At 58.4% G+C, this 12,162-nt stretch overlaps 1 protein-coding gene across 1 annotated transcript in view; it reads left to right on the top strand.

Moving 5' to 3' along the window:
- The first annotated feature begins 563 nt into the window (after positions 1-563).
- Positions 564-12,162, top strand: part of RPAP2 (RNA polymerase II associated protein 2) — a 32,723-nt gene continuing 21,124 nt past the window's right edge. The window contains exons 1-7 of the mRNA XM_032980770.2: positions 564-839; positions 4,088-4,145; positions 4,650-4,765; positions 6,185-6,283; positions 7,086-7,151; positions 8,770-8,858; positions 9,868-9,903. Of these exons, the coding sequence (XP_032836661.2) occupies positions 8,791-8,858; positions 9,868-9,903 (104 nt within the window). The 5' untranslated portion in view covers positions 564-839; positions 4,088-4,145; positions 4,650-4,765; ... (1 more) ...; positions 7,086-7,151; positions 8,770-8,790. The remainder of the gene's footprint in view (positions 840-4,087; positions 4,146-4,649; positions 4,766-6,184; positions 6,284-7,085; positions 7,152-8,769; positions 8,859-9,867; positions 9,904-12,162) is intronic.

Below are 12,162 nucleotides of genomic sequence, written 5' to 3'. Positions count from 1 at the left end.
TCATTCACTCACCCACTCACCCATTCACCCACTCACCCACTCATTCACTCACCCACTCATTCACTCACCCACTCATTCATTCACCCACTTATTCACTCACCCACTCATTCACCCAATCACCCACTCATTAACTCAGCCACGCATTCACTCACCCACTCATTCACTCACCCACTCATTCACTCACCCACTCATTCAGTCACCCACTCATTCAGTCACCCACTCATGCTGTAACCCACTCACCCACTCATTCACTCACCCACTCATTCACTCACCCACTCATTCACTCACCCACTCATTCACTCACCCACTCACCCATTCACCCACTCACCCACTCATTCACTCACCCACTCATTCACTCACCCACTCATTCACTCACCCACTCATTCACTCACCCACTCATTCACTCACCCACTCATCCACTCACCCACTCATTCACTCACCCACTCACCCATTCACTCACCCATTCACTCACCCATTCACTCATCCACTCACCCATTTACTCACCCATTTACTCACCCACTTACCCATTCACTCACCCATTCACTCACCCACTCACCCATTCAACCACTCGCTCATTCACGGGGCGGGAAATTTGTCTCTGAGGCGGTGACGTCACGTATCGCAAGCTCTTGCGTGACGTCACGTATCGCCGGTCGGCCTCGCGTGACGTCACGTCTCGCCGGTCGGCCTCGCGTGACGTCTCCCTCGGAACCTCGCATGACGTCACGTGTCACCAGCGCCTCGCGTGACGTCACGCGCCGGGGTGAGGGGTCGCCGCGGGTACAGTGCGAGACCCGCTAGATACAGTGCGAGATCAAGAGCGATGAGTTCGCGACCAGGTGCGTCAACAACAACAACCAAACTACAGCCACAACAACCAAACTGCAGCCACAACAACCAAACTACAGCCACAACAACCAAACTGCAGCCACAACAACCAAACTACAGCCACAACAACAGCCACACTACAAAAAACACAGCCACACACCACAACAACTACAGCCACACTACAACTCTCTCATCTCCCCCTGCCTCTCTCTCATCTCCCCCTGCCTCTCCCTCTCATCTCCCCCTGCCTCTCTCTCATCTCCCCCTGCCTCTCCCTCTCATCTCCCCCTGCCTCTCTCTCTCATCTCCCCCTGCCTCTCATCTCCCCCTGCCTCTCTCTCATCTCCCCCTGCCTCTCCCTCTCATCTCCCCCTGCCTCTCTCTCTCTCATCTCCCCCTGCCTCTCTCTCATCTCCCCCTGCCTCTTTCTCTCATCTCCCCCTGCCTCTCTCTCATATCCCCCTGCCTCTCCCTCTCATCTCCCCCTGCCTCTCTCTCTCATCTCCCCCTGCCTCTCATCTCCCCCTGCCTCTCTCATCTCCTCCTGCCTCTCCCTCTCATCTCCCCCTGCCTCTCCCTCTCATCTCCCCCTGCCTCTCATCTCCCCCTGCCTCTCTCTCTCTCATCTCCCCCTGCCTCTCTCTCTCATATCCCCTGCCTCTCTCTCTCATCTCCCCCTGCCTCTCTCTCATCTCCCCCTGCCTCTCTCTCTCTCATCTCCCCCTGCCTCTCTCTCTCTCATCTCCCCCTGCCTCTCCCTCTCATCTCCCCCTGCCTTTCTATCATCTCCCCCTGCCTCTCTCTCATCTCCCCCTGCCTCTCTCTCATCTCCCCCTGCCTCTCTCTCATCTCCCCCTGCCTCTCTCTCATCTCCCCCTGCCTCTCTCTCTCATCTCCCCCTGCCTCTCCCTCTCATCTCCCCCTGCCTCTCTGTCATCTCCCCCTGCCTCTCTCTCATCTCCCCCTGCCTCTCTCTCATCTCCCCCTGCCTCTCTCTCATCTCCCCTGCCTCTCTCTCATCTCCCCCTGCCTCTCTCATCTCCCCCTGCCTCTCTGTCATCTCCCCCTGCCTCTCCCTCTCATCTCCCCCTGCCTCCCTCTCATCTCCCCCTGCCTCTCTCTCTCATCTCCCCCTGTCTCTCTCTCTCTCATCTCCCCCTGCCTCTCTCTCATCTCCCCCTGCCTCTCTCATCTCCCCCTGCCTCTCTCTCATCTCCCCCTGCCTCTCTCATCTCCCCCTGCCTCTCTCTCATCTCCCCTGCCTCTCATCTCCCCCTGCCTCTCCCTCTCATCTCCCCCTGCCTCTCCCTCTCATCTCCCCCTGCGTCTCTCTCTCATCTCCCCCTGCCTCTCTCTCATCTCCCCCTGCCTCTCTCTCTCTCATCTCCCCCTGCCTCTCTCTCTCATCTCCCCTGCCTCTCTCTCATCTCCCCCTGCCTCTCCCTCTCATCTCCCCCTGCCTCTCTCTCATCTCCCCTGCCTCTCTCATCTCCCCTGCCTCTCTCTCATCTCCCCCTGCCTCTCTCTCATCTCCCCCTGCCTCTCTCTCTCTCATCTCCCCCTGCCTCTCTCTCTCATCTCCCCTGCCTCTCTCTCATCTCCCCCTGCCTCTCTCTCTCATCTCCCCCTGCCTCTCTCTCTCATCTCCCCCTGCCTCTCTCTCATCTCCCCCTGCCTCTCTCTCTCATCTCCCCATGCCTCTCTCTCTCTCTCATCTCCCCCTGCCTCTCTCTCATCTCCCCCTGCCTCTCTCTCTCATCTCCCCCTGCCTCTCTCTCTCTCATCTCCCCCTGCCTCTCTCTCATCTCCCCCTGCCTCTCTCTCATCTCCCCCTGCCTCTCTCTCTCATCTCCCCCTGCCTCTCTCTCTCATCTACCCCTGCCTCTCTCTCATCTCCCCCTGCCTCTCTCTCATCTCCCCCTGCCTCTCTCTCTCTCATCTCCCCCTGCCTCTCTCTCATCTCCCCCTGCCTCTCTCTCTCATCTCCCCCTGCCTCTCTCTCTCTCATCTCCCCCTGCCTCTCTCTCATCTCCCCCTGCCTCTCTCTCATCTCCCCCTGCCTCTCTCTCTCATCTCCCCCTGCCGCTCTCTCTCATCTCCCCCTGCCTCTCTCTCATCTCCCCCTGCCTCTCCCTCTCATCTCCCCCTGCCTCTCTCTCTCATCTCCCCCTGCCTCTCTCTCATCTCCCCTGCATCTCTCTCATCTCCCGCTGCCTCTCTCTCTCATCTCCCCCTGCCTCTCTCTCTCATCTCCCCCTGCCTCTCTCTCTCATCTCCCCCTGCCTCTCTCTCATCTCCCCCTGCCTCTCATCTCCCCCTGCCTCTCTCTCATCTCCCCCTGCCTCTCTCAATCTCCCCCTGCCTCTCTCTCTCATCTCCCCCTGCCTCTCTCTCTCTCATCTCCCCCTGCCTCTCTCTCTCATCTCCCCTGCCTCTCTCTCATCTCCCCCTGCCTCTCTCTCTCTCATCTCCCCCTGCCTCTCTCATCTCCCCCTGCCTCTCTCTCATCTCCCCCTGCCTCTCTCTCATCTCCCCCTGCCTCTCTCTCTCTCATCTCCCCCTGCCTCTCTCATCTCCCCCTGCCTCTCTCTCATCTCCCCCGCCTCTCTCTCATCTCCCCCTGCCTCTCTCTCTCATCTCCCCTGCCTCTCTCTCATCTCCCCCTGCCTCTCTCTCATCTCCCCCTGCCTCTCTCTCTCATCTCCCCCTGCCTCTCTCATCTCCGCCTCTCTCTCATCTCCCCCTGCCTCTCTCTCTCATCTCCCCCTGCCTCTCTCATCTCCCCCTCTCTCTCTCTCATCTCCCCCTGCCTCTCTAATCTCCCCCTGCCTCTCTCTCATCTCCCCCTGCCTCTCTCTCTCATCTCCCCTGCCTCTCTCTCATCTCCCCCTGCCTCTCTCTCTCTCATCTCCCCCTGCCTCTCTCATCTCCCCCTGCCTCTCTCTCATCTCCCCCTGCCTCTCTCTCTCATCTCCCCCTGCCTCTCTCATCTCCCCCTGCCTCTCTCTCATCTCCCCCTGCCTCTCTCTCATCTCCCCCTGCCTCTCTCTCATCTCCCCCTGCCTCTCTCTCTCATCTCCCCTGCCTCTCTCTCATCTCCCCCTGCCTCTCTCTCATCTCCCCCTGCCTCTCTCATCTCCCCCTGCCTCTCTCTCATCTCCCCCTGCCTCTCTCTCATCTCCCCCTGCCTCTCTCATCTCCCCCTGCCTCTCTCTCATCTCCCCCTGCCTCTCCCTTCTCTCTCTCTCTCACCCTGTAGAGAGAGCGTGTGGCGTTCGCACCGCGGGACGAGGAGATGACGAGATGATGAGGAGGAGGTAAAACATCGCCGTCACTGCGCCCGCACCTCGTCACAACGCTCCGCGTCGTCGTGATCGTCGTCATCGTGATCGTCGTCATCGTGATCGTCATCGTCGTCATCGTGAGCGTCGTCGTCATCGTGATCGTACATCGTGATCGTGGTCGTCGTCGTCATCGTGAGCGTCATCGTCGTCATCGTGATCGTCGTCGTCGTCATCATCATCGTCGTCATCGTCGTCATCGTGATCGTCGTCATCGTGGTCATCGTCGGAGTCATCATCCAAATAAGAATAAGCGGCTGCAGACCCTTCTCTGGCAAGGCGCCGTGTTGGGATGCTCAAACGCCAAATGGATTCCCCGTGCAAGGCATCAATTACTGCATTAACCGCGCACAGCACTTGTGGCAAACGAGAGCATGACCTGACCTCCCGGGTGAACCTTTGTCCTTGTGGTGGTGGCGGTGGCGGTGGTGGCGGTGGTGGCGGTGGTGGCGGTGGCGGTGGTGGCGCTGGGCGCACGAGGCGGGAGGAGACGGAGCGCGCCGTGAGGATCCGCCTGTCGTGCGAGGAGCTGGCGCAGCGTGCCCGTTGAGCGGCTCCTCGAGAGGAACATCACGGCCGGAGAGCTGCTGGAGTGTGTGGGTCGAGCGTGCACGCAGCCACGCACGGCCACAGTCCAGCCACAGTCAGCCACAGTCAGCCACAGTCAGCCACACGCAGCCACAGTCAGCCACACGCAGCCACAGCCAGCCATAGTCAGCCACAGTCAGCCACGCGCAGCCACAGTCAGCCACAGCCAGCCACAGTCAGCCACAGCCAGCCACGCACAGCCACAGTCAGCCACACGCGGCCACAGTCAGCCACAGCCAGCCACAGTCAGCCACAGCCAGCCACGCACACCCACAGTCAGCCCACACGCGGCCACAGTCAGCCACAGCCAGCCACAGTCAGCCACAGTCAGCCACGCACAGCCACAGTCAGCCACACGCAGCCACAGTCAGCCCACACGCAGCCACAGGCAGCCACAGGCAGCCACACGAAGCCACACACGGCCACGCGCAGCCACAGTCAGCCACGCGCAACCACACGCAGCCACAGACAGCCACACGAAGCCACAGTCAACCACAGTCAGCCACACACGGCCACGCGCAGCCACAGTCAGCCACAGTCAGCCACAGTCAGCCACACGCAGCCACAGCCAGCCACAGTCAGCCACGCATGGCCACAGTCAGCCACAGTCAGCCACAGCCAGCCACAGTCAGCCACACGCAGCCACAGTTCAGCCACACACAGCCACAGTCAGCCACACGCAGCCACAGTCAGCCACACGCAGCCACACGCAGCCACACGCAGCCACAGTCAGCCACACGCAACCACACACAACCACAGTCAGCCACATTCAGCCACACGCAGCCACAGTCAGCCACAGTCAGCCACACGCAGCCACACGCAGCCACACGCAGCCACAGTCAGCCATAGTCAGCCACACGCAGCCACACGCAGCCACAGTCAGCCACACGCAGCCACAGTCAGCCACAGTCAGCCACAGCCAGCCACACGCAACCACACGCAGCCACAGTCAGCCACAGTCAGCCACAGTCAGCCACACACGGCCACGCACAGCCACACGCAGCCACGCGCAGTCACACACAGTCACACGCAGCCACACACAGCCACACACAGTCACACGCAGTCACACACAGTAACACACAGTCACACGCAGTCACACACAGCCACACACAGTCACACGCAGTCACACACAGCCACGCACAGCCGCACGCAGCCACGCACAGTCACACGCAGCCACGCACAGCCACACGCAGCCACGCGCAGTCACACACAGTCACACGCAGTCACACACAGTCACACGCAGTCACACACAGGCCGAGTTGTGTGGTTTGTGTGGCTGCGGTGGCGCGGTGTTAGCGCCACGCTGCGCTCCGAACCCGGCAGTGGACCAAGTTTGACTCCCGCTCGCGCCCACCGAAACCGCCGCCGCCGATTATTTATCTGAAGCGGTCCTGGGCCGGCCTTGCTCCCCCCCGTGTGTGACTCAGGGATCGAGGATCCTGCCCTCGCACTACGAGGATGTGGTGGAGGAGAGGAGCATCGAGCATCTGTGTGGGTACCCACTGTGCAACAACGCCCTGGTCAACGTAAGCACCACACCGCACACCACACCAATGCACACCATACCACGCCACACACCACACCACACACCACTACACACTACACACCACACAAAACCACACACCACACCACACACCACACTACACACCACACCACACAAAACCACACACCACACTACACACCACACCACACACCACTACACACTACACACCACACAAAACCACACACCACACTACACACTACACACCACACTACACACCACACCACACTACACACCACACAAAACCACACACCACACTACACACCACACTACACACCACACACCACACCACACTACAAACCACACAAAACCACACACCACACTACACACACCACACCACCACACACCAGCACATCACACTACATACCACACAAAACCACACACCACACTTCACACCACACCACCGCATACCACCACACCACACAAAACCACACACCACACTACACACCACACCACCACACACCACCACACCACACTACATACCACACAAAACCACACACCACACTACACACCACCCACCGCACACCACCACCACACCACACAAAACCACCGCACACCACCACACCACCGCACACCACACCTGCGTGGGTACCCACTGCCCTGGTCAACGTCTGCACCGCACCACACCAGCACAGCCTACACCATGCCCTACACCGACGCCGTACACCACACCACACACCACACACTGCACCACACACCGCACACACACCACACACCACATACCACACATACACCATTCCCTCAGCTCCGATTAGCACAGTTGGCTACGTGGTGGCCGTGCCTCGCAGGTTCCCAAGCAGCGCTACGCCATCTCGGTGCGGAGCAACAGAGTGTACGACATCACTCGGAGAAAGGTGCTCACGCACACACACACACACGGGCACACACACACGAGCACACACACGAGCACACACACACGGGCACACACACACACACGGGCACACACACGAGCACACACACGAGCACACGCACACGGGCACACGCACACGGGCACACACATGCACGGGCACACGCACACACACGGGCACACACACGGGCACACACACGGGTACACGCACACGGGCACACACACGGGTACACGCACACGGGCACACACACGGGCACCACACACACGGACGGGCACACGCACACACACACGGGCACACGCACACGGGCACACGCACACACACACACGGGCACACGCACACACAGGCACACGGGCACACGCACACACACACGGGCACACGCGCACACACACACACGGGCACACACACACACGGGCACACACACACACGGGCACACGCACACACACACACGGGCACACGCACACACATACGCGGGCACACACACACGGGCACACGCACACACACACACGGGCACACACACACGGGCACACGCACACACACACACGGGCACACACACACGGGCACACGCACACACACACACGGGCACACACACACGGGCACACGCACACACACACACGGGCACACACACACGGGCACACGCACGTTTACGACGCAACGCACTGCTCCAGGTACTCATTTGAGGCTGAGTCGACCTAGGAGAGGCCCAGGACCGGTTCAGATAAATCCTAAATCCTCACCGGCGTTCGTGGCCGTGAGCGGGCATCGAAACTCGGGTCGCCGGGTTCGTAGCGCAGCCTGCGTAGGTCTGCACGGGGAATCGGTGCTACTGCTGCTGCTGCTGCTCGCTAACAGCGCTTGCACCCCACGGTCCTGTTAAAAGCTACACACAGATTATGGTCTTTTATTCAAGTAGCGCGTTAGAAGTCCCAGCTCTCCCCCGTTGTTTGTGTCCTAAAATCTACCCGGGTACCACATGTCAGCTTTCTATCTTGCCGGCAAGGAGCCTAGAACAGGGGTGACAATGACCCAAAACACACGGCCAAGGCAACAAAGGAGTGGCTCAAGGAGAAGCACATTAAGGTCCTGGTAGTGGCCTAGCCAGTCTCCAGACGTTAATTCCATAGAAAATCTGTGGAGGGAGCTGAAGGTTCGAGTTGCCAAACCGTCAGCCTCGAAACCTTAATGACTTGGAGAAGATCTGCAAAGAGGAGTTGGACAAAATTCCTCCTGAGATGTGTGCAAACCTGGTGGCCAACTACAAGAAACGTCTGACCTCTGTGATTGCCAACAAGGGTTTTGCCACCAAGTACTAAGTCATGTTTTGCAGAGGGGTCAAATACTTATTTCCCTCATTAAAATGCAAATCAATTTATAAAAATTTCGACACGCGTTTTTACGGATTTTTTTGTTGTTATTCTGTCTCTCACTGTTCAAATAAACCTACCATTAAAATTATAGACTGATAATTTCTTTGTCAGTGGGCAAACGTACAAATCAGCAGGGGATCAAATACTTTTTTCCCTCACTTTAGATAGATAGTGGTCGCGAAAGCCTGCTACTATGCGCTAGGCGAAAGATCCTGTGTGAGATGCACAATGTTCTGTCTCTCCCTTCCTCACTCCGTCAGAGTTTCTGCAGCAACTTCTGCATGCGTGCCTCCAACTCCTTCCTCGCCCAGATCCCCAGCTCACCCATGTGGCACCGCCCGCATGAACCGTGGGTTCACCCGCTCACCCGCCCGCTCACTTACCCACTCACTCACCCGCCCACTCGCTCACCCGCTCACTCAACGCCCACTCACTCACTCGCCCACTCATCCATCCACACACTCGCTCACTCAACCGTTCGCTCACCCGTCCGCTCACCTGCTCACTCAACAACTCACTCACTCACCCATTCATCCACCCGTTCACCCACCCACTCACGCACTCACTCAACCACTCACTCACCCACTCACTGACCCATTCACCCACTCGCTCACCAACTCACGCATTCGCTCACTCGCTCACCCACTCACGCTTCCACTGACTCGCTCACCCGCTCACTCACCCATTCGCTCACCCACCCACTCACTCAACCACTCACCCACTCAGATCCCCAACTCACCCATGTGGCACCACCCGCACGAGCCATGGGTTCACCCGCTCACCCGCCTGCTCACCCACCCGCTCACCCGCCCGCTCACCCGCTCGCTCGCTCACTCAACCACTCATCACCCACTGCCGCACTCTTATCACTCAACCACTCGCTCGCCCGCTCACCCGCTCACTGACTCACCTGCTCACCCACTCAGTCACACACTCACTCACCCACCCACTCACGCATTCACTCGCTCGCTCGATCACTCACTCACTCACTCACACACTCACCCACTCACCCACCCACTCACCCACCCACTCACCCACTCATCCACCCACTCACCCACTTACCCACCCACACACTCACTCACCCACTCACCCACCCACTCACCCACCCACTCACTCGCTCACCCACCCACTCACCCACCCACTCACCCACTCACCCACTCACTCGCCCACTCGCCCACTCACCCACCCACTCACTCCCTCAACCACTCACCCACCCACTCAACCACGCTCTTACTCACTCGCCCACTAACATGTGTACGCGTGTGCCGTGTGTACATGTGTTTGTGCGCGTGTACGCGTGTACGCGTGTGTGCGTGTACGTGTGTGTGCGTGTGTGCCTTGTCCCTCGATACCATCAGGACCCCGAACTTCAAGCTGCTGCGGGACGGTGAGAGGTGAGAGGTTACCCCCCTCGCCCCCTTCCCCCCTCCCCTTCACCCCCCCCATCCCCCTGGGGATGTTGCCATGGACGCGGCCAGTTGGAGGCAGTCGTCACCTCCAGCAACGACAGCAGAAGGGGGCACAACGAGCGGAGCGCCGGGCGGCCAATGAGCAGCAAGTTGGCACAGCAGGGGGCACGGGTGGCTCATCTGTCAGTCGTCTCGGTCGGTCGACGCGTGGCACCACGTGGGAGCTGTCCAGTGACCTGCTGCACCTAGCCTGGCACAGCAGTCAATGAATGACGCCACCTGGGTCTGTTCCGTGACTTTCTCGTGCACCTACCCTGTGTGTCTGTGTGTGTCACTGTGTGTCACTGTGTGTCTGTGTGTGTCACTGTGTGTCACTGTGTGTGTCTGTGTGTGTCACTGTGTGTGTCACTGTGTGTGTCTGTGTGGCATCGTCCCCGACTCCTCCTGATGTCGAGGGTAAATGGACGAGGTTTAGGACTGTGACTCATGCAGCTGCAATGGCTGCTTTGGGTACGTGGTCCAGACCTCCCCAGAGACCCTGGCTGACAGAGGAGGTGTTCAGGATGGTTGAGAAAAAGCGACAGGCCCACTGTCATCGGCTACAGAATCCCACGTCAGAGAATGAGGAGGCTTACCGCAGCCTTCGCTCGGAGGTTCGGAGAGCCGTGAGGCACTGCAAGGATGGGTGGTGGTCGCGGGTTGCTGAGGAGATGGAGTCTGCCTCAGTGGCCCGTGATCACAAATCTCTATTGAACTCCATCAAAAAAGTAATCTGCAGCGCCACACCTATTACCATCATTAGGGGAAAAAACGGTGACCCAATCTCCGACCCCCAGGAACAGGTTTGCAGATTTGCTGAGCACTTCTGTGAGGTCCTGGGGGAGGGAAAATCCCTCAGCCAGGAAAACATCATGGCACAAAGTGAGGATGACCCTGCTGAGGCTGCGATGCCTCAAATATTGGAAGAAGTCACCCCCTGTGAGTGGCTGGCTGAGGTGCCATCTGTTGAGGAAGTACTGAAGGCGATCCGGAGTCTGAGACCAGGAAAGGCAGCGGGCAGAGATGATCTCCCAAGCGAAATGCTGAGGGAGGGCGGCGTTTGTGCACAGACTGCCCTATATGACATCATAACAACAGTCTGGATCACTGGACGGGTTCCGCAGGATTGTAAGGATGCCCTGGTGGTCCCCCTTTTTAAGAAGGGGGACCGCACAGACTGTAACAACTACAGGGGCATCTCGCTCCTCAGTGTGTCGGGAAAGGTTCTGGCAAGGATTATTCAACATCGCCTTGCCAGGCATGCTGAGGAGAGGTTTGCGGAGCCCCAATGAGGTTTCAGGAAAGGGCGGTCCTGCACAGATGCCATATTTTCTGTCCGTCTGCTACAGCAGAGGTGTAGGGAATTCCAACAAGACCTACATCTCTGCTTTATTGACCTGGTCAAGGCCTATGATACCATCAGTAGGCCTGGGCTCTGGGTTGTTCTTCGTGCTTTTGGAGTACCTTGACCCTCTGCTCACGATCATTAAGGACCTTCATTATGGTGAGCGGGCCCGGGTAAAACTACGTGGCTGGGAGTCAAGAGCCATTCTCTGTACACCTTGGGGTGCGACAGGGATGTCCTCTGGCTCCCACATTATTTAACATCTATTTTGACCACGTAGTTCGTGAAGCCTTCAATAGCTGTACTGGGGGAATCTCCATATGGTACAGATATAATGGGAGGCTGATCGATGCCCGGGTGCGGTCATACATAACGTGCTCAACCACGTTATGTATGCTGATGATTTGGTAATAGCTGCTCATTCAGAGGAGGAGTTGGAGACGCTGATGGTGAGACTGGAGCGTGCCACTAAGAGGTGGGGCCTTACCATCAGCCCCACCAAAACTAAGCACCTGCCTGGGTATTTTGTACCATCGGACACTCCACCCCCACAACTCCCAATCGGTGATGGGGCAGTTGTGGAGAGAGTGGAGAGTTTCCCATACCTGGGCAGTGTGCTTATGACTGGCTCCAGTTTAACAACAGAGGTCTCACTCCGAATCAGTCGAGCGGCAATATATTTTCATCGGTTGCGTAACGCTGTGTGGAAGCTACCTGGTCTGTCGCTCTGCACTAAGCTTCAGGTCTTCTCGGCCACGGTCATTCCCTCCCTTCTCTACGCTTGCGAAACGTGGACCCGCCTAATGGAACATCTTCGCCGGTTAGAAACATTTAGGCTGGCCTGCCTACGATCCATCCTG

The sequence above is a fragment of the Petromyzon marinus genome, chromosome 74, assembly GCF_048934315.1.
Source record: "Petromyzon marinus isolate PM22_M1 ecotype Great Lakes invasive population chromosome 74, UKy_Petmar_22M1.pri1.0, whole genome shotgun sequence".
NCBI classification, from domain to species: Eukaryota; Metazoa; Chordata; class Hyperoartia; order Petromyzontiformes; family Petromyzontidae; genus Petromyzon; species Petromyzon marinus.
This window is presented reverse-complemented; position numbering and strand designations above follow the sequence as displayed.